At 43.8% G+C, this 23322-nt stretch overlaps 1 protein-coding gene across 8 annotated transcripts in view; it reads right to left on the bottom strand.

The window, feature by feature from the left end:
• KCNT1 (potassium sodium-activated channel subfamily T member 1) overlaps positions 1–23322 on the bottom strand; it is a 205474-nt gene that overhangs the window by 35293 nt on the left and 146859 nt on the right. For all 8 annotated transcript variants that reach the window (XM_077305300.1, XM_077305302.1, XM_077305301.1 and 5 more), the window contains 11 exons: positions 23163–23237; positions 21890–21973; positions 19863–19957; positions 15729–15909; positions 12541–12705; positions 11878–12014; positions 11415–11478; positions 10457–10565; positions 7700–7808; positions 5880–6029; positions 3525–3763 (listed from right to left, as the gene is read on the bottom strand). In XM_077305300.1, the coding sequence (XP_077161415.1) occupies positions 3525–3763; positions 5880–6029; positions 7700–7808; positions 10457–10565; positions 11415–11478; positions 11878–12014; positions 12541–12705; positions 15729–15909; positions 19863–19957; positions 21890–21973; positions 23163–23237 (1408 nt within the window). The remainder of the gene's footprint in view (positions 1–3524; positions 3764–5879; positions 6030–7699; positions 7809–10456; positions 10566–11414; positions 11479–11877; positions 12015–12540; positions 12706–15728; positions 15910–19862; positions 19958–21889; positions 21974–23162; positions 23238–23322) is intronic.

Below are 23322 nucleotides of genomic sequence, written 5' to 3'. Positions count from 1 at the left end.
GGTTGAGAGGGGACATGATAGCCCTCTTTAAGTATTTGAAAGGTTGTCACGTGGAGGAGGGCAGGATGCTGTTTCTGCTGGCTGCAGAGGAGAGGACACGCAGTAATGGGTTTAAACTTCAAGTACAACGATATAGACTAGATATCAGGAAAAAATGTTTCACAGTCAGAGTAGTTCAGCAGTGGAATAGGCTGCCTAAGGAGGTGGTGAGCTCCCCCTTACTGGCAGTCTTCAAGCAAAGGTTGGGTACACACTTTTCTTGGATGCTTTAGGATGCTTAGGGCTGATCCTGCGTTGAGCAGGGGGTTGGACTAGATGGCCTGTATGGCCCCTTCCAACTCTATGACTCTATGATTCTATGATTCATTTTCTCTTGAATCTGCCATGAAGCTCGCTGGTGATCTCGGGCTAATCTAACCAGAACTTCCCTAAATGTGGAGGTACTAGTTTTTTCAGATAGAGAAATGTCGAAGGTTACATTTGGAATATTTTAAAAGTGAAGAAGACCTGGTGAGGGTTAATTTAGTTTAGCTTTTTTTTCGCTTGTTCAACTCACCCAGTAGCTGGCTTTCCAGCATAAGAACTCTCCTGGTGAAGGATGACAAAATGTACAATTTGCTATAAAAAAGCAAGATGAATCAGTATTGTAAAACAGGAGGAGAGAACCCAATTTGAATTAGAAGTCAAAAAACAAGAATGAATACAACTCCATTTCTTTTTAATTTTTATGATGTTGTGATAGAGTGCACTTTTAAAAGCTAAAGAGTGCTTTGTAAACAGATAAAGAGCAGTAAAGGTTAATTCCTCACAGAAACAGAGAATAACAGGCTGTTCCAAAATACTTGATTGGTTAGCACTAGCTGAACAAAAAAGGACTTCTGAACTGGATGCTGGGGAGAATTCATTCAGACTTCAGCCCTAGCTGAAAAGAGACGAGTGCTGACAGTTTTGAGATTCAGCCCTGACCGAGAGCAGTATAACACAGACAGGAGAACTGGGGGAAAGTTGACAAATATGAGTGGATAATTAAACAGAGACTCCCATTCAGGCCAAAGATCTTCTAGTGAGAAGGGAATTTCCCTACTCAATCAAACAGGGAGTTAGTTCTAAATAGTGAAGAAATACTTGGTTTGGTGTGATTAGAAACTGCCTTTAGAGACCTTAAGAGTCAGTTAAAAAGATGAATATTGGTTTTTCAAGAGAAGGGGTTTGGGAAAGAGTTTACCAGCCTTCTGGAAACCAAAAGAGTCAGGGAATACTCAGAAAATATACTGGAATGTTTGGGGAAAACACTGGAACACAAGCCTCTCGAAATAAAATGTAAGTCACTGTGACAAGCTGGAACATAAGAACTAAAGTCTGTGCATGTATTAGTTTTCCCTCAGAAATTTCAACCCTGGTTTCACATGACCTTTCTCCTATATGTTAAATAAAACATTTTGTTATTTTTGAATTTCAAAATGGCTGGAGTCTGATTTAAGTTGTTTAAGTTGTTTAAGTTAAAGCAGGCTCCTGATCCTTCCCTCAGGTTCCTAGGCTGGGCCAACAGCCCAAATATTGTACTGGGTGACTGGGTGAACCAGCCAGAATTCTTCAGCAAAAATGAAAACAGATAACAATGGCAGTTCAGTCAGTAAAGGGAAAGAAAAACAGAGGGGAAATCTTGCCCCTGAGAGAGGAACGTGGATCATCATCATAGATATCATCACCCATTTCAGATCTACTCATTTTCATTGCTATCCTTGACTGTTCTGTTTTTTTGTACTATTTTTACATTATAAGTAATTTTTATACATCAGATGTCAAATATGTGTCAATTTGAATAAGAAACACCACTCTGTCAGACAACTGGGAAAACACTTGTGGGTGACAAGACAGAACCAAAGTCAAAATGGGCATCTCTGAATGGAAACAGACCATTTTTCAAAATAGGAGCAGAGTAACAACAGAAAGTCTTTGGCCAGCAACTAGGGACAAATATATTTTGCAAATGAATAAAGGTTCAAACTGTCTCATGTACTGCCTTCATGGAACTCAAGGTAATTTCCAGATCTTATGACCCTAATGAGAAATCCCCCCTCCCCCTGCATCGCTCCATGCTCTGGAACTAGTGTTCCTTGCTTTTTGTTTTTTTAAGCAGTAAACATACACTGATTTAGTTCTGCAAGTGGTGATTTTCCTAAGCATCTCCCTACCCCCTCTCCCTGGATGGCTTGCTGAATGCAGACCTATTTTCTTGGAACACAACCATCTTCTGTGTCTTTCATCTTTTGTGTAAAGATCCCTACTGTTATCCAGGCGAACAACAAGCAAATTGCATTTTCCAAGTATATTTGTGTTTTGCTAGGAAGGCAATAAAACCAGAACAAGGTAAGGCTGCCAGAGAGAAAATGGGGACGCCGCTTAATGCATTTTTAGTTTTCAGTTCTGTCATCAGAAGGGAGACTCACTTTGACCTCGCTTGTGCTTGTTAGACTTAAAATACCACCTTTTGTTTCCTCCTGCAAGCTGCTAGCCTTCATGTTTGTAAGAATATATAAATGTCACGACATCAAATTGTCCTCCCTTCCCCGAAAAGCTCCATGGAGAACATCAAATATGTTTCTGCATTAGAAATAATTGTGACTACACCAATGACACTGCTGAATGGAAATTTAATTATGTATCTGGCTTGGAGCCCTATATTAATAAATCTGAATCTAATTATGAGATGTAATTTTAAATGTTTTTAAAAGGTTTCAATGTTAATGAATTCATTTGCTTGTTATTCTTACTGATGGACAAGGCCCCGAGCCAGTATGGAGGGATGGCATACAAATAAAATAAATAAATACATAAATTCATAAATAAAAGAAATAAAACAAAGTTATTGTGACTGCCAAAAGGCGGCCCTTAAATGATCCTGTCTTTTCTTTTATTGTCCAAAGTCTGCAGCAGGAAGAGATCAATTTTTGAGAATATTTATCCTTTTCTGATACTGCAAGACAGGTTTTGAGCATTTTATGTCATAACTGTGTTGTGGATGTGACACATTTTTGTTTTATTGGGGGGGGGGGTTATGGGTCTAAAGCAGAGATTCCCAACCAGGTGTCCACAGGACCTCCGGAGGGGGTCCACAACCTTTCCCCTCCTGCCTTAATGGACTCGTCCACAAGCTGGACAACCAGGAACCTCCATTACTCCCCCTCCCAAGCATAAGTGAATTCTTTCATAGTTTCTGTGCTTGGGAGGGGGCGGAGCCTGCATGCTTACTTTCAGCTTAAGCCACATCCTGTCTCTCTCCCCTCAGTCCTCTTCAAACCTGCCTGTTAATACAGGTAGTGATGTCACTTCTGGAGACATGGCATTTCCGGAGACATGGCAGGGAGGTGGGGCCAGCTGACCACTTCTGGGGCGTCCTCAAAGCCTGAACAATTATATCATGAAGGGGGTCCTTCATGATCAAAAGGCTGAAAAAGGCAGGGGCTAAAGACACAAGACAGCCTCACCATGCCCCCTAGGAAAGAAAATACGGGACAGCTCACCCATGCTGGCAATGATGCTGTGGACTGGTAGCCTTGATGGTCCGTCATAGATGCCCTTCCCTGAAAACCCTTTCTTCTTCTGCTTCTCTTCCTGCTTGAATATGAAGGCAGAGTTCTCCTCCTTGGTGATGTTGATGTAGAAGCAGGTGTCGGAGGCCGACATAATGTGCCGCGGCCCAGGGTTGAGGAGGATGCTCTTGTTATCTTCTCTCCTCACCCCTATCAAGCAGACACCATACCTGGAAGAAGCACCCAAAGAGCATTGATGGAACCCAACATTCTATCCCAGGCTGATATTTTTCAAAGAGCTTTTGTGTTTGGGGGAACAGAATAAAATACATCATGGCAAAAATTCTAGAATACTGGGATATGTTAGTTTGGCCTGACTTGGTTTGGCTCCTCTCCTTGCAGTTTTATTTTTGACCAATGCTCCCCAGCAGCACCCAACCTAAAATCCCCTTTCCAGGTCCAAATTCCAACCTGCCACTCATTTGAGTTCTAAGATTGTCGGCTCTGTTTGGGAACATTCCTGGAGATTTGGAGGGTAGATCTGGGAAGGGGGTGGTTTGGGGAAGGGAGAGACCTCAGCAGGGTAGAATCCCATAGAATCCAATAGAATCTGACTGCTAAACTAGCTATTTTCTCGAGGGGAGATCAGCTGCAATTCTGGGAAATCTTCAGGGCCCCTGTGGAGGCTGGCAGTCCTGTGCCGTTCTGATAGTCAAAGGAAAACAGAGCCATAGTAGTTAGAGATCAAAAATGCCACAGCACAGCAATTACTGTGTAAGCATGCGCTGATTAGCCAAGACAAAATTTTAGAGTCCTCTTTTCATTTACTCCATCTTATTCATGAATATAAAATACAAAATGGCTAGAAATATTTCTAGCCATTTTGGTAGCTGGGCAGAAACAACTGCATTTTATATTCATGAATAAGATTGTTTGAGAAAAAGAAAAGAGGACTCTAATTTTTTGTCACGGCTAATCAGTACATGCTTACCCAGTAATTTCTGTGCTGTGGAATCTCAGTTCTGATAGTCTGCAAGATTCATAATCCGTCTGTCACTCTGGAAGAACAAAAAGGGAATGTTTCCATTTATCCTTTATTTTTAAACTTTAAACAACTGGTATCTGAGGTTACTGATGACGGGAGCTTTGACTCCCAAAGGCTTATAACTGTGGAAATCTTATTGGTCTTTAGACTCAGCTCTTGCTCCAGGGCTGATTCTGCACTTACTTCTCTCCCCCCCCACCACCCATTATCGATCCTGCTGAATTCAGATCAATTTGAACCCAAGTATTTCTCATTCCTCCCCCCTGAATAGAAACAGAAAGCCTTCTGCAGATGATTGGGGAAGCTCTGAAGGGGAAGGGGAGTGCTGGTCATGAAACCTTTCCTGAACTAGTGAGGGGGGAGGGTGTCAGGTGAAGTCCAGCCAGCATTAGTGCTTTATTCCTTCTCTTTTGACTCCTGAGCCAGCAGCAGGCTCTCAAAGAATGAGGCAAATCTCTGCTGAGAGGTGTGGGCTTCTGGAGCACAGTCACTTTAAAACAGGGAGGAAAGCCTTGCAACTGAGAACCAGGAAGTCTTTGAATTGACACCCTAGCCAATCAGGGAAGACTGCTTTGCCATGAGGCATGGAGCAGGAAGTTAATTCACAAAAAGGAGAAATCTACACACTTACTGATGGCAATTTTTCAAATATCAAGGCTTATAGCCACTCCTGGATATCGCGGGGGAAAGGTAGGGTCACTGCGGATCAATCATGCATGTTGCAAAGGGAAAACTTAAAGTGCCCCAAATCAAAATGGAAATAAAATTCAGTGTAGATGGGAGGGATTTATTAGAGCTGGGTGTGTATCAAAAGCCATGTGCAGACTACACCCAGGTTTCTTTTGTTTCCATTGTGCTTTTTCTCCCCTCTAGCTTTATTTCTAGTTTTGATAAGAGTGCCCGTGTCTCTGCACTTAACATCCCGTTTTCTTTCCAAGAAGAGGCTCAATCACTTTTTGCAGAGGACACTATCTCTCGGCCTCCATTTCACCCACACAACAAACTTACCAGGTAGGCCAGACTGAGAGAAAGTGGCTTGAGGCAAACTCATAAGATTCATGATTGGAAGGAGGGGATTTGAACCCAGTTCTCTGGGGTCCCAGTTTGATACTGCAGCTGCTACTCTTCACGAGCCTTCAAGGCACCCTCACTCTTTCTCTTTGGGCATTCCCTCACCACCTGCAAATCCACTCAGGCACAGCGCCTCTGACTTAATTTACAGACTTGCACCATATGTTACAGCTGCCATTCCCCTCTTCCCGCTCCCCACCCCCGGTACCGCCAGGCCATTTCCCTCTCACTTTTTGTGCGCGTGGAAAGATGCGTAGGTGAAGCTTTTCCCATCATACTCCATGAAAAACTTGCTGTCGCCCATCCGGATGTGGTACACCTCATTGCCGGAGCAACGCCCGTACATGCGTTGCCACTGCTCAGGAGATTCTTGCCCCTCTCTGGAAAAAGAGGTTTGTTTTAAAAAGCACCCATTAGGCTTTGCAGTCAAGATCCACAGTTCCTCAATGACTGCCGAACACACACATATACAGGAACAAAGCTGCTTTATCCTGAATGAAGACCACTGGTCCACCTAGCTCTGTGTTACCTATTCTGCAATGGCTCTCGGCATACCAACAGCAGGTACTTGCCACCCATGAGCATTTAGTGGACGATGCCCAGGTATGAACGTGGAAGTTTCTGTACACCTAGCAGACCTTATTCTTAGGTCTGTGAGTAGTCGAGGGCAAGAAAAGGCACAGAGAATTCCTGTGTAGTGAATTCAATTATCTGTATTGGTGTTTTATAGATCCTGTACTGTTTTATATTTTATCTTTTAACCTTTTTGTGATATTTGACATTGTTTTGCAATGGCCTGTGGCTTTATGCAAATAATTTTCGTTCGTTCGTTCGTTCGTTCGTTCGTTCCTTCCTTCCTTCCTTCCTTCCTTCCTTCCTTCCTTCCTTCCTTCCTTCCTTCCTTCCTTCCTTCATTCATTCATTCATTCATTCATTCATTCAAAGCCGAGTGACCCACCCCAGTGGGTTTCATGGCTGAATTCATCCCTAGCCCTACACATTAACCATTACCCTAGGCTGGCTCTTGTACATACAAAAGTATAGAGTCTATATATATATCAGTCAGGTCAAGATTCAGATCCAAATAAGCTAAACCAGGAGAACCAAAATTGGTTGTGTGTGTGTGTATACGTGTGAATCTGACCTATAGTAATAGACACCAGCATATAGAACTAAGAGGTCCCAGCAGCTGGTCTCAAGAGCAAAGAGGCTTTTCAAGATTAGCTGCCAAAAGCTAAGCAAAGGCCAGTAGATGACAGCCAGGTGTGCAGGCTGGGCGGCCTGCCACCTACCTCCGTTTGGCGATCTCGGTAATTCACTTTGGCTCCACATTACTCAATGCCCAGTGAGCCGTGTCTCCCAAATGGGAAAATAAACCCATGTCATCGCTCATGACATGCAGTGGAAATACTCCCCAAATGTATTTTATGGATGCTTGCACTGTGTGACGGGACAACTCCAAAAGGGAGGTTATGAATCAAATGGCCAGACAGCAAGCTCATGCCGCTTTGAAAAAGGGTGATGGTTGCCACCGAAGCCTGTGGGCTTCGGAGCAATGGCGCATGCTCTGGGAATCGCAGGTGCTCTTTCAGCCCCAGCTGTCATGCTGGGAAATAACACAACCTCTTTTCAATTGCATTTTTATGATGAGCCCAGCGGAATGAAAAAGGTTTGGGGCTTGTAAATCAGCGTGATCTATTTTCAAATGGGAAGTTTCGCTGCTATTCAAAACCGCGTTCTATACGAACCGTGAGCCACAGCTCACAACATGGTCATTTTACAATATCAATATAGATATAAAGTGTCTTTAATAGCATAAAGACAAAATCAGTTAACTACAGATGAAGAGGCAGTCTCTCAAGGGTGGCCACAGCATCTTGCACCTGTTTCCTTTCTCAGGGCAGGGGGTGAATATTAAAACGGGTTCCACCAGGGTTAAAACATATGCCTCCCACCACCCTTGACAGGATGGTAATTCTGTCTTGGTCGCTTGCAGGGCAGGAGATCTGTCCTCTCCCGGAAGGCTCTTAGTGACGATTCATTTACTTACTGTCCCCTGGAGGTATGAACTAAGAGGGTGATGAGAGTTGAGGTCGCAGGGCAGACGCAGTTCAGGGCCAGCATGGCATATTTGCATTCCTCTTCACAAACCACATGATCTAAAATTATTAAAAACAGCCTTGCGGTTATTCCTGCAGCACAACATGGAATTTGGCAGGCCCTGAAAATGATCTTGCGTTCAGGTAAGTATGATAGTTTGTGGGTGAGTCAACAGAGAAGTTTGTAGCGTTCAACAGTTTAGATTCTCTGAGCTGTTGGAAAACCTGGGCCAATTATGCACAGGTTGGATAATGTACTTTCAATGTGCCTTTGCAGCTGAATTTTCTTGTGCGGAATAGGAAAATCAAATTCTAAAGTGCATTGAAAGTGTATTATCCGACGTGTGAGGAATGGGCCCTGATTTCTGGCTCTCACAAAAATTTGTCATACACTATCCTTTAGGATATATTGCTACTTTTATGTCAAACCATTTTCATCCATCAGAGTGTACTTGGAATTGTAGACTTCAACAAAACATGGGTTTCTTATTTGTTTACTTCTGAAAACTCTGCTCAATTGTGCTTCTCCCTTGTACAAATTGAACCCATGAGTCTTTTATTTTCAGGCTATTTCCTGTTTCTACATCCGGGTTCTTCCATAAAATGTAAGCATTTTCCAGCACTATATGGTATAGATTTAAGTATCAAATCTATTGCACATCCAAAACCTGCATCATGCATATGCTACATAAAGGGATGTTCAAACCCAACAGGGGAGGCTGGAAAAGAATAACAAAAACATACATGAAACAGGGAAGCCTGAATCATGCACACACCCCACTCACATATACCTGATCATGATAGTTCTCATGGGCTGTGAATGTGTCGCTGCTGTCACTGCCCATAGTTTTTCTTTGGTCTGTGGGAATACAGTGCATGGAATTTTCTTTTGAATCTGAGTGTAGCTTGCCAGTTCCAGCGTGGGGATTGGACCCAGCAAGGGGGATGGCCCAGATGCCTGAGGACCAGAAGCTGATATTTTATGCCCCAATTCCTGCTCCATGGGAAGAGCTTGATTAGTTGCAGGAGGATTACAGTGTCTTATTTTAATTCTCTAGCAACTCTGTTTTGGCCTGGAAAAAAAACCTACCCAGGAAACAATGAAAACAGGGACAAAATAAACAGAACAAAAAGAACTAGAAGTCTGAAAAGAAATTACAATTAAAGATGGGAAGGGGGGAAATGAGGGGAGGGGAATTGCTGGCCTGGCTAACCTGAAAGTTCAAGTTTTTCCCTAACTTCCTAGCAAATTCTCTCACAGTGAAACTCTAAATACAGTTACAATTTTCTCGAGCCACCAAAGTCAATGGGATAACAGGGTACAGCCCTGCTTAGGATGGCCAAAGCTGCTGGTGGTTGTTAGGTTCCGTCAAGTCTTTTCTGACTCGTGGTGTGTTTATGAACAAAGGCTACCATCCAGCTCTGTCTGCAGTCATTTCTGTATGTCGTTGTAATTCTATCTGTCTGTTTAGTGCTTTGTCCACCCCTTCTTCTGCTGCCTTCAATCTTACCAAGCACAATTGTTTATTAATTGTTTTTTAATTCTAATCTATCATTTTCATTCAGCATGTGACCAAAGTAGGAGGGGTTTTGCATCAATAAAGCTATGGGGTTTAATTTGGTTCGGGACAGAGAGATTTGTTCTTCTTGCAGTCCATGGTATTTTCAGTCATCGGCTCTGGGTCCATATCTTTTTTCTCTCCTGCTTCCTTAGGGTCTAGCTTTCACATCCATACATTACGAGAAAGAAAAACTTTGCTCTGACCATTCGGATCTTGGTTGCCAGTGAAATATGTCTGTCCTTCAAAATCCTTCCCAAGTTTGTAAAAGGCTTAGCTTTCCCTTCACTTCTCCAGCACACTGTCCGTCTTTACCTATTCTGAATCCCAAGAATATAAAACTGTCCACTTTTTCCAGTCCAAAGCACAGCAACTCAATAAATTTGTTATTCTTTAAGGTGCTGTAGGATTCTGTTCTCTATTCCCTTCCAAATAAATTGAACCAATCAATTTTGCAGACTTTTGGTATCTCAGATTAGTGAAAATTTAGAGCATGACTTTTGGACATGCAGATCTGTACATACAAAAATCTCAAAACTTAAAAGACAGTATCCCCACCTGCACTGCCAAAGACCATTTCATCTGCAGTTAGAATATTGCAGCAGCTAGCAATTTTAAAATAAATTAAACTAAAATGTATGTATTTATGATCAAGATTTTAAAAATATGTGTCAAACAAGCATATTTCCTATTGATAATGATGCCCATGGGGAGTAAAAAAATGATTTTTATTGGTTAAAATGTACCACATTTAACTAAAACATATAGGCCATTTGAGTGGCACACAAATCAAACAATTGACATATTGAAATGTATTCCCCATTCTCTATATTTCTCTCTCACTCAAGCATAAGAGAAATCTAAGCCAAGATCTAGTTTGCCATTTCCCCTAAGTGATGATTGGACCCAGCAAGGCATTTTATTGGACAGTCAACTTGAAGGAGACTGAGAAGCGGATGTTTTATATCCCAATCCCTGCTGTGTAGGAAGAACAGTCAGATTTCACAGTAAAATTACAAAACCTAGTTTCAGGATGAAGATTCTCCAGTAAGACTCTAGAATCTGGATTCCGTACATGGAATTTGAAAATATACACCATTTCAGTGTTTTGATTCTGTTAAGGGATAATAAATAAATAAATAAACCTACCAGCAAATTTCACATGAAACTTATTCTCAGGCTTGAGGATCTGAACATAAAGAGGACAATTGGGAGCAAAGTCCTTCACCGCCCAGGCCCTTAGGATAGTTTGATGATCCTATAGGAAGGGAACAACAGCACAAAACCTTGGACACTTGTCTGTTGCATCATGTCAATGAAATCATAGTGGTTGAGTTTTCAAAAGGGCAGGATCTGCACTTGAATCGAACCTGCTCGCCACACCCAGTTCTTGAAATCTGCCACAGGGGAGGCCAAATGATGACAGTCTCAAAGTCCGTGGACTACAATTACCATGAGCCTCTGGCCATGGCAGGGATTCGTGGTAATTGTAGTTCCATGGACATCTGGACAGCTACAGTTTGGCTACTCTTGTCTACTAAACTTCATATGCTAAGCCAAAGGGCAGGATGCAAACCAGCCCTTGAGCAACGAGATCTCCATGTGTTTCCTGTGAGCAAAGAGGCAATCTTGGGAGCAGCAAACACTCTAGAACAGTGGTCTCCAACCTTTTTATAACCGGGGACCGGTCAATGCTTGACGATTTTACTGAGGCTCCACTGGCTTTCCCGCCGGCGCCCCTGGCATCCCGCTGCCAGCAGCAGGTGTGCAGTGCCACGCCGAGGGGGAGCCCCAGCCATGGTGGCCGCTGGAGAGCACCAAAGGTGTGCTGGCGGCAGAGTGGCAAGGCAGCCCCCGAGGCAGCAGTCAGGGAGGAGGACGAGGAGGAGCGGTCCCGCTCCCCGGACAGGGAGTTGGGGAACACTACTCTAGAAGAGGCTAGAAGAAATCACCTTTGTGCCTGCAAGAAGCACAAGTTTAGAAACAGCAGTCTACCTCTCACAGGAGGATGCTTGGCTTGCAACCTCCTTATGGGACTGCCCAATGTTTCTGCTTGGACCCCACCCCCTGCTCCGAACGCTGGTTTTGTTAGCTATCTCTGACTTACAGCAGCTGTGCGGTCCACTTCGTTTCGACTGCTCAGGATGAAACAGGCTTCTCCGTTGTCCATCCTGAAAGCATAATAGAGCCTGATTATAACAGTCAGCAGCAGCTGAATGCCTGATTAAAGCATGCAGGAACAAAGCTATATGGGGAGAGGGGTGGGAGAGACATGCAGGACTCCTACAGCAGGGGTAGTCAACCCCTGGCCCTCCAGATGTTCATGGACTACAATTCCCATGAGCCCCCACGTCGGAGACGCGGCGAGGCCGCTCCGCCGGCTGGGAGAAGGCTCCAGAGAGCCTCGGGTAGGGGGTGGGCTACTTAGCTACTAGGGTATACCAGTTGTCCCCTATCCCCAATTCCCCCTCAAATAGGAAAGAAAATGTGTAAAGAATATACAAATTCTGGAAACTTATGGGACAATTTCAGGATGTTTTTGATAAGTTTGGCTCTCTTTTCCTACTCACTTTGCTCTCATGAGATCCTGATCCTTGAGTGCTGATCCTTGGAGGTAGATCACCCGCTGTGACCACAGTGGGATCTGGAGGACCCGCCGTACCTGGATATCCATCTCTGTCGGACAAAGGATCACAACGTAGTAATCCTGCAAGAGAAACCCTGACATGAAATAACAAACCATCAAATATGCATGAATTTACATACATCTTGCTAGGATGTTTTCAGCATTTTTAAAAATGAAGATGGAAAAGATGAAATTTGGAGTCTTTTCACATTTTCTATTTTAAAATTCAGACTCTTTAATAAAAAGCAGACCCCTGCTTTTAGCTTGATAAAGAGAATGCAATGATATTCCGTATATACTTTGTTATAATGTTTTAATGTTAAAAACATGCTTATTTGAAGAGATGATTTTAAAAAAAGAATATGCTCCCAAAAGTGTTTATGAAGTGAGAGAAAAAAAATTGTATTTTGATCTCTTTTAGTGCAATGTGGGAACAATGTACCCAATATTAATGTGACAAAATCTGAAATCCTTCCAATCATGGACCTTATCATCCTATCGCATCTTAGCCTCAGACTGCATTTTTTCTAGGAAGGTTTCTGGGTATCTCTTCTGAGAAAAATAACCACAATTCATGCCTCATGCTATAAATCCAGTTGGCCATCACCTGCAATCTAGGATGAGCATAAAATTCATTGAGGAAATCCATGAGCAGGTCGATCTTCAAGGAGCTAACGCAAAGGACGACATGTTTTTCCGTCTGCGCTCGGTGGCGGCTGTAGTTCCCGCCTGATTTTTGCCGTTCCATCCACAAGTACACAAGTTCCTCAAACTGCAGGCAAAAGATCAGATTTTTACCCATGGTGGAAAGAAAGCAGGCATTGGCAATTCAAAGTGTAGGTCCATTTCATGCATGTGATATATAAAAGAAGAAGAGGTGTTTTTTTGCACCCTGCTTTTCACTACCTGAAGGAGTCCGAAAATGGAGTACCAAAACACTTCTAAGTACCAGAAACATAGGATTTGTAAATGTGAGAGAGAAGAGACCAGAGTTCAAGTCTCTACTCAGTCAGAGAGAGAGAGAGAGAGAGAGAGAGAGAGAGAGAGAGAGAGAGAGAGAGAGAGAGAGAGAGAGAGAGAGAGAGAAGAGCTGGGGTCTTTACTACCCAACCAGCATCCTAGTGGACCCAGGCTAAGAAATTGCCTGTCCCTAAGATGTCTGCTGGTTCAGCCACAAGGCACCAGGCACACTGGGGAGTTCTGGCAGTCCATTCCAAGAAGAAGAGTTGGTTATTTGTACCCTGCTTTTCACTACCGGAAGGAGTCTCAAAGTGGCTTACAATCGCCTAGCCTTCCTCTCCCCACAACAGACACCCTGTGCGGTAGGTGAGGCTGAGAAAGCTCTAAGAGAACCGTGACTGGCCCAAGTTCACCCAGCAGGCTTTTTGGGGAGGAGGAGTGGGGAATCAAACCTGGTCCTACAGATTAGAGGTTGCTGCTCTTAACCACTCCCCCATGCTGGGTGATGCAATCCCTCTTTCTCTAGGCTTAATCTCCTTGTTGTGAGGATAAAAAGGGGTGGGAAGGGCATGTACTGTCAGCCTGAGGTCTTAAGATGCAGTGAGATGAAAAGCAAAAGAATACTGTGCAGCTTTTAAATTTGTGCCAGGTACACAGAAATTAAACTTGGAACCTGTTTTTTGAGCTTATGCTGACTGCTTTTCCTCAGTATTGAGTAACCAGAACGATCCCCACAAGCTGAGTATTAAAAAGAGCAAAATAAGATTTCTGGACCTAAGTAGCACAGCATCCAAATCTAATACAAATGCAAGCAACCTTCTTTTTTCTTCTAGAAATGAAATCACTGGAGAGCACCAGCCAAAACAGCCCAACAGAGAATAGGAAGGGAGACGGATAGCGGACAGCTGCTCTGTTTTGTCTGCAGCTCAGAGTACCAAAGAGACACAGTTCAACAATTCTGCGACAGCTTCTCAGCCAAGTGGAAAAACTGGCCCTTCCCTAGTGGATGGGTTTGAGAACTCTTGTCTGCTCCAAAAGCTCTTGCAGTCAACTGAGCAGCCAAGGATATCGTGGAGCCGGGCAGTTTATAATCCATCACAGTGAACCCTGCAACTTATTCACTTTGAGTTGTTTATGACTGAGGTTTCTGCTTCCTTCAACTTTGATTTCAGTGCCTTTATTCTGCTGGGTATCACACAATATTGCCACATTATTGGCCATTAAAAGGCTGAACAAGCATAGGGCTAGGCCAGCCTTTCTCAACCTTACCTTTGAGAAACCCCGGAAACATTCTTCAAGAAATTCCTGAAATGGTGCGATCGTGCAGAATATGGTTGGGAAGCATCGTTGCATACGTGTCCACCCTGGGGCCCTCCCCACCCCCACTAGGCCATCATTGGTCAATTTTATCACCCAATAAATGTTTAACATTTTTAAAAATATCTAAAGAATGAATTACGTAACTCCCACCCATTTGGGAAACTTCTTCTAGGGCTGTCAAGAAACCCCAGGGTTTTGTGAAACCCTGGTTGAGAAAGCCTGGATTAGGCCAATGGAATCAGTACTTTGCCTTCCAAAGGAACCCAATCTGGTTCTCAAAATGCTTGCCTCTGCTCAGCTCTTGCAATGGTGTTAGCATGGTAGGTCGCAGTCTCACTCCTTACAATATCTCAGCCACTTTGAACATCAATGTTAAGACAAAAGCCCAAATCTGGGGCAGGAGATAGCTGAGATTTATGGTTCTGTGAATCTTACAAAAAGCTCCCAGTTTAGGATATACAAAAAAGAGTATAATATTCAATGCAGTATCCAAAATAATAAGAGCCTCTTGTGGCGCAGAGTGGTAAGGCAGCCGTCTGAAAGCTTTGCCCATGAGGCTGGGAGTTCAATCCCAGCAGCCGGCTCAAGGTTGACTCAGCCTTCCATCCTTCCGAGGTCGGTAAAATGAGTACCCAGCTTGCTGGGAGGTAAACGGTAATGACTGGGGAAGGCACTGGCAAACCACCCCGTATTGAGTCTGCCATGAAAACGCTAGAGGGCGTCACCCCAAGGGTCAGACATGACTCGGTGCTTGCACAGGGGATACCTTTACCTTATCCAAAATAATATTTAAGAATGAGGTCTGATTTAATAGAAATATGATTTGCCCTGATCTTTCTGGCTTTTACATTTATCCTAGGTTAAGTATTGTGGACAGAGAAGACTTCAAGACCAGGGAAGAAGCCAAATCTTTCTCTTTTGGGGTTCTCAAAGACATGCAGCCTCATCATGTATGATGTAATCTGCCCTGAGTCACAAGAAATGCAGGAGAGGCTATGATTGTAGGGTTGTCTGGGAGCTAGGCAAGAGATGTTCAGAGGTGATCTGCCATTGCCTGCCTCCATGTCATGACCTTAGTTTTCCTTGGAGGTTTCCCATCTAAATACTAACCAAAGCTGACTCTGCTTAGGTTCCAAGATCAGTAGCCAGATAAGGGCTACTGAAGACGGAAAATACATGCATTGCCTGGTTTGCACAGATTGGTGACTGTGTGCATCAAGAGGATCTCATATAGCAGGGGTAGTCAACCTGTGGTCCTCCAGATGTCAATGGACTACAATTCCCATGAGACCCTGCCAGCGTTGCTGCTTTTCCTGTTGCTGTTTTGCATTTGCTGGCAGGGGCTCATGGGAATTGTAGTCCATGGACATCTGGAGGACCACAGGTTGACTACTCCTGCCATATAGTGTAGTCTCCTGCAAGGTAGGAGTACCAAAACACTTCTAAGTACCAGAAACATAACAAGTTAAACAGGACTTTGGCCATGGCTCATACAAACAGAGGCTTCAGCCTTACCTGAAGGGGTAACACAACCAGGGCCACGCAGATCATGATCACGACTAACAGCTGAGAGGGCCAGATCTTGGGGGTGACATCACCATAGCCCACAGTGGAGAAGGTGACAATGCAGAAATAAAAAGACTTGAAGAGAGAGAGGTTTTCACCAGCCCTTTCCAAGTGCTGGATCCCGCAGGTCCTGAGCAAAAAGGAGGAACAAATAAGATAGATGTTGACATGCAAGACTCTAGGATTCGACCCTTTAACTAACGTGGATTTGAGACCTGGTAGATTCTCAAATTGAAAACATGGACATTGTCAGCTGTGAAATTTGGTTAGAATCCCACCTTTCCTTTATTTGTTTTGCTCTAGTTCAGGGGTAGTCAACCTGTGGTCCTCCAGATGTCCATGGACTACAATTCTCATGAGACCCTGCCAGTGTTGCTGCTTTTCCTGTTGCTGTTCTCTAACCTTTGGGTTTTAGAGCTTTTGAGATCGTGTCCCCCCCAATCACTATTGTATCATCTTATAAACAACACAGCTTTTTAAAATGGATGTGATCACCAAATATGTGGACTAAAGAAATGTGGAGGCCCAATTCTGCAACCTGGATTCCAATCTGATAATCTGGCAATGATTGTTCTGGCCACACAACACATGTTGGGAAGCTGAGCTCAGCAAATTTGCCCAGACCCCTATTTGTCACTGAGCATAATGGCTCCATCAACCCTATGGACATCAACCCTAAGTTTCTTGAACATGGGTCTTATGCCTCTTGCACCTACCAACATAGACTCCACCCCCATAGAATCAGAATTGGAAGGGGCCATACAGGCCATCTAGTCCAACACCCTGCTCAACGCAGGATCAGCCCTAAGCATCCTAAAGCATCCAAGAAAAGTGTGTACCCAACCTTTGCTTGAAGACTGCCAGTGAGGGGGAGTTCACCACCTCTTTAGGCAGCCTATTCCACTGCTGAACTACTCTGACTGTGAAAATCTTTTCCTGATATCTAGCCTATATCGTTGTACTTGTAGTTTATGTACTTGTAGTTCATGTTCCATGATGTGGAACATTGCTTTTCAAACAGTCTTGAGGGTTGGAGACTCCTATGGATGTAGATGATATGCTGACTTTGGGGTGAACATGTATCTGAAGGGGGCCTGGTCAGGGCAAACATTTATATGAGATAGCCAGCATGGTACAGTGGTTCAAGAGGGGCAGACTAATGTGAAGAACCAGGTTTGATTCCCCACTCCTTCACATGCAGACAGCTGGGTGACCTTGGGCTAGTCACAATTCTCTTAGAACTGTTCTCACACAGCAGTTCTCTTAGAGCTCTCTCCATCCCACCTATTTCACAGGGTGCCTGTTGTGGGGTGAGGGAGGGAAAGGTGTTTGGGACTCCTTTGGGTAATGAAAAGCGTGATATAAAAAAACAGTTCTTCTTTATAAGGTTTCTATTTGAAATATTCAGGCTGGTTATGCCTCCTTCCTATAAATGTTTTTTTAGAGGGGTTGATGATGATGATACAGCGTTCTAGAAACGTATTCAGCTCAGAGGGCATCCAACTGTTACACGCAACAGCCTTGGGGGGGAAATGAGGAGCGTCTGATCCACAGGGACGGAGAATACGAGACGCCTCCTGGCACAAAATGATCTTTTGACTGCTTCCAACTCTGTAATGAACAAGATTAATGCCACAGTTGATCCTTCTGGAAGACCCTCCGATGGCTTTGGGCTTTTTGGTAGGTAGGCCATTCGGGCTGCTGCCCAGTGTGTTGGTGCGAGTCCAGAGGAATTGCTCTGCAAGCTCGCAGCATCTCATTTTTGCATGAGTCACAGGCGGAGGCCCTGTTTTCAGAGTCGTCTCAGCTAATAGAAATATCGCCTGAGTGGAGCAGAGATGGAAGACGAGTGGGCCTGCTAGGAACACACACAGAGCCAGGGTCAATGCCGGAGGCATTGACGTCAGGCAAAGCAAGGACAGCCGTTGACATCCGTTTGTCAATGGAAAGCTGAACATTTGCGTTACCATTTTAGCTTGAAGTTTGAGGGGGAGGAAGCTGGGGGGAGCTGTCAAGGTGCCTGTCAACAGCAGATGGAGCACAACGGCCTGCTGCGTTTGATGGAGGCTGGAAAAAAAATGTGACATGAAAATGCAGGGAGGGAGGTTTATGCTAGAGCCAGGGGTAGTCAAACTGCGGCCCTCCAGATGTCCATGGGCTCATGGGAATTGTAGTCCATGGACATCTGGAGGGCCACAGTTTGACTACCCCTGTTATGTTGTGAAGCAAGCGCTAAGGTTTCCAGGCCCCTGCTGGGGAGGAAGAATCGCCTGCCTTGGCTACTTCAATGCAGTGAGAAGATTCCTGTTCCAGGCTTGGTGCAGTGAAGGCTGCATGGAGATCTCTCGTTTGCAAAGATGTTCTCGCTGAAGCTACATCATGGAGTCTACAAGTCTGGGTGATTTCCAATGGGTCCGTTTTAATAATGAATTAGGACATCCAGCTGATATCTCCAATCTGCTGTGAAGGGCCCAAACGATCATTTGAGTGTGAAGAGGCCTCCCATCATCAGAAGTAGAGTTGGCTTTTATACCCTGCTTTTCACTACCCAGGGGAGTCCCAAAGCGGCTTATAATGGCCTCCCCTTCCTCTCCCCATAACAGACACCTTGCGAGGTAGGTAGGGCTAAGAGAATTCTGAGAGCACTGCTCCGTGAGATAAGCTGCAATAGGACTGTGACTAGCCGAATGTCACCCACCTGGCTGCATATGGAAGAGCAAGGAATTAAACCTTGCTCTTAAGAAAAGAGGCCGCCACTCTTAACCACTACGCTAGAAAGAAGCTCTTTTTTAAAATGTTGAGTGTACTTGCGAGTTAATTTGGTTAGGATTAGGATGCACCTGTGAGCCACTGTGGGTGGACCCATGCGTCTGAGAAACAGCATTTGAGAAGATCTTCCCAGGGCCACGCTACTTCCTCCATGCAGGAGAGGACTTGGGTGTGCATCTAGAACACTAGCATGTCAAGCAATAGTGTTCTGTTACCTTACCTTTTCCTTGACATGATAGTTTTTTTAATGTGTGAGGATGCAGTTTTTGTCCTGGTCGCAAGGGAGAGCTATACAAAGAATACCTATACAAAGTGGTACAAGATGGCTGTTTCATCTGCTTTTCCTGCCCAGGTAAGTCAACAACACTTTATTAATGGTCATTTTGACCACTACAAGCCCAGGTAAGTCAACTCTCCAATGTGGAGACAAGCTAGAATATAGATTTAGAAATATACTTAATGCTGGTATTTTATCAGCAGCTGTACTCCTTCCAAAAAGAACTTGTCTACCTATCATTTGCTTAAATTCAGGTGAGTCTCTGTGTTAGTCTGGAGCAGCAGAACAAAGTTTGAATCCAGTTGCACCTTTAAGACCAACAAAGTTTTTTTTATTCAAAGCATAAGACTTCATGTGAATGCACGCTTCATCAGATACAGTGAAAGAGAATATTCTCAGCCATTACATCTAGGTAGAGAGGGGGGGGGATTTAAATGTCAGGAAAGGCTGGCTAAAGTGAAGCTGCATAAGGGACTTGGAGATAATTGCTGAAAATGGATTATGACCCTAATCAAGATCGGTGAATTGCTATAAATAAGCATACAGAATCACAGAATCATAGAGTTGGAAGGGGCCATACAGGCCATCTAGTCCAACCCCCTGCTCAACGCAGGATCAGCCCAAAGCATCCTAAAGCATCCAAGAAAAGTGTGTCTCCAACCTTTGCTTGAAGACTGCCAGTGAGGGGGAGATTACTACCTCCTTAGGCAGCCTATTCTACTGCTAAACTACTCTGACTGTGAAATTTTTTTTCCTGATATCTAGCCTATATCGTTGTACAAATGCAAAAGTTAATGAACAGGCATCTGCCTGGTTACTGCAAACTGCATTCTTTTGTGGTGGCGGCCATAGGAATGCCAGCAAGAACAACTCTTTCAAAGGTGACACCTGGATTTGAACTCATGGCCCTATGATCCTCAGGGCAGCTCTCTTGCCCTGACATGAAAATGGTTTCTCCAAGAAGGCATCCCATTTAACCCATGCATGCAACACCACTGAGTAAGATAAATCTAAACATGAGTTCCATGCAAACCTACCCAGTGAAAACGAGACACAGCAGGGTACAGATCAAAATCAACACCTGATTGAACATGGCTGACTGCGTTCTTTGGATGGCTCGGTGAAGGTCATTCTAGAAAGAAAGAAACTCCATTGGCAGCTGCACCAGAGTCTCGGGGGTGTCTGCTGTCCCATAAAAGAATCCGTGGGATAAAAAACAAGTGTCACCCGCATAGATCGTGTCTTCTTAATTCAGAATTTGCAGCGAGCACAGCCGAATAGGGGTCATGCCAGCTCTGAGACCAGTCCTCCAAAATTGCCTGGGACTACCCAATTTTCACACATTTCCTGCCCCCTTTCCCCACATCAATCCTGCAGTCCACTTTGCCAAACAGAATATAAAGGACACTGAGACATTTTCTTTTCTAGTGGATTATGACACTTTTTATGATGCTTTTGTCCTGCACTAGAGTTGGTCTGTGAAGGGCCATGAGAATCTTCTTTTCCAATTAGTACCTGCAAGGAAGTTTGGTGATTAACTACCAGAAGCCCAAGATTTTAATCTTCACGCATGAAAACAGGAGATTGAGCCTGCTACAATAGTCAGGTAACGGGTTCAATATTGAGCAAGTTAAGACCATCTCTGATTTGGAGATTGTTTTTGGCAGACTTACTGTGGAATCCCCAGCTTAGAATGGTGATTAATAAAACAAAACTCTGTGTAAATGTTATAACTGGGGGAGGGGGGAATTAGGGGTGGGTGGGGTGGGGTGGGGTGGGGGAGTATATTCCTGGAGCTTTGCAAGCATTTAAAACAAAAGTGGTTCCCTTATTCTTTATGGCTCAGCTATTTGGATTAAAGCTCTCTCAGGTAACATCGATCAGCCCCGTGTGCAATTCTTAAGAACATTGCTGAATGTATCATGTTGTGTCTCAAATGTTGTTCAATAGGTGGGATTTGGTCAGATATTTCTGGAAGCAAGCTTCAGCCCTTTCATCTAAGATTAAAAGTGTTTTGGTTTTGTTTTTTCGCTGAGGATAGATTATTAGCTGCTTTTTGAACCAGGGCACTTTCAGATCAAGCTGGATAAAAGCTATCGATGAGAAACTGCCTCTAGTCAGCATGGTGACTACCACTTCTGTTACTGACTTGGGTGAAAGAAAATCTTCTTTGATTAAAAGGAGGTTCTTAGGAATTGATTATGGAAGTTTGTTATTCAGAGCTTGTTGAATTTGTTCAACCCTGTCCTTTGGTATTTCTCTCCTGGGGTTGTTGCCTCCTTTATATTTAACCACCCCATGCTACTGTAGTGCTTTCCTATTTGCTAGGTTTAATAGTTTACCCTCCATGGTTCTACAAGGGATTTTTTTTTTTGCATAAGGCCTTATTCTGAAAGACTCTGCCCCTGTGGCCTTAATAAGACTAACACAGCATTTCATGTTCCACTTGAATGCCATATTTTGAGAATATTAGGGATTCCTATATTAAGCCACTTATTACGGATCAGGCACTGCCCTGTCATTTGCAATCTAATCTGCTTAGAGACAATGATCCTTAGATGACTTTGGCAGGAGCAAAGTTTGTTTCAGTTCTTTTATCCCTCACATCCAAAAGCAGAAGAAAACATTTTATTTTCCTGCTGTTCAATATCTGTAAATCAATTAGTTTCTAAGGCATCCTTTCTCAACTTTTTCACTGCTAAGAAACTCCTAAATCATTCTTCAGGGTTTGAGAAACCCCGGAAATGTTGTGATTGTGCAGAATATGGTTGGGAAGCATAGATGTGTACATGCCCACCCAGGACCCCTCCCCTTCCTACCCCCTCCAGGCCCATCACTGGCTATTTGGGGAGAGGGGCGGGTTGGGTTGACATGTCATGTCACCTGATATATGTGGTCATGTCACCTGATAAATATTTAACAAATTAACAACAAATTTAAAACATATATTAACAATTAATTAACTCTCATCCACCCATTCAGGAAACCCTTCCAGGGCTGTCAAGAAAGCCTGTTCTAAAGGAATGAACAGAAAGGAAAGGAGAGCGATCTTTCAGTTACTCACAATCATGTTTTCCAAGGCATACTTTGCCAGCCAACAGTTCAGGAAAACGGGAATGAACAAATTCCGCAACCGAGGCCAAAATATCTAGAAGAACAAGTCCCAATTATCGGCATGTTTATTCAGAGCAATGTTCCTGCTTCATCTGAAGAATAAAAACATGCAGCAATTATTACCCAAATCCTAAAAGAAACATAGCAACAAGCTGGGCATTGAATGGTTTATACCAGCAATGGATAACTAACTAGCTGTGAGTAACAAGCATTGACATTTAACAGTACCTCTGTTAAAACCGCTTTGTGCATGGCATGTTATAATTCTTGCAGTCATCCTGTAAGGCAGGCCAGCGGCATTTCCTCCAATGTGCTTTCAGTGTTCTTTTGCGGTGGATATTCCTGTGCGAAACAGGAAAATCTACTTCTAAAGTGCATTGAAAGTTCATTGTCCAACATGTGCAGAACTGCATACATTGGATAATGCACTTTCAAAGTAAATTTTCCTGCTTCGTGCAGGAAAATACAGTTGCCGGTTTGGCGTAGTGGTTAACAGCAGCGGCTTTTAATCTGGGTGTAGTCTGCACGGGGTTTTTACTCACTCCCAGTTTGAATGAATCCCTGCAGTCTACAATGAGTTCGATTTCCACTTTGATTTTGGGTGCTTTAAATTTTCTCTCTGCAACATGCATGATTGGTTTGTGGTGACCCTACCTTTCCCCTGCGATATCCAGATATAAGACTCAATTTCTGAAAGACCGCCATGAGTAAATGTGTAGATGGCTCCTTTTTGTGAATTAATGTGCCTGAGAGCAAAGGAGTCTTTCCTGATTGGCCAGGGTGTCAGTTCAAGGGCTCTCTCAGCCCCACCTACCTCACAGGGTGTCTGTTGTGGGGACAGCAAAGGGAAGGTGATTGTAAACTGCTTTGCACCTCCTTCTGGCAATGAAAAGTGGGGTATAAAAACCAACTCTTCTTCTTCTTAAGCACACTGAAAGTGCATTATGCAATGTGTGCGAAAAAGAGTCTGTGGTCACATAAAATTATTAGGACATCAATGTTTGCTGTTGCTTCCCAGCATTTGGTGCCCAGCCCAGCTCTATCATCATTCCATCTCTGTCCCCCAGTGGTGGCTTTGGCTAGTGAGAAATGCCACTCTGTGTTCCTGCCAGACTTCTGTATGTTTTCCAATGCACAGAAAAATTGCACCATGAAGTGCCCCCACAACCAGCTTTACTCAAATGCAACAGTTCTTTTTGGCAGTCTGAACAGCATGCACTTACAGTGATGATGAAGGGCACGGTGTTGATCATTTCAAGGATAAAGGAAACCCGAAAGATCTGCTCCCAAATGTTTCCCTAGGGGGAGAAACAGAGTTGTGTTATGGCTTGTTCCAGCATGCATGCATGGTTAATGAATGCCTTCTCATTCAAGGCCCGTATA

The sequence above is a fragment of the Paroedura picta genome, chromosome 12, assembly GCF_049243985.1.
Source record: "Paroedura picta isolate Pp20150507F chromosome 12, Ppicta_v3.0, whole genome shotgun sequence".
NCBI lineage: Eukaryota > Metazoa > Chordata > Lepidosauria > Squamata > Gekkonidae > Paroedura > Paroedura picta.
This window is presented reverse-complemented; position numbering and strand designations above follow the sequence as displayed.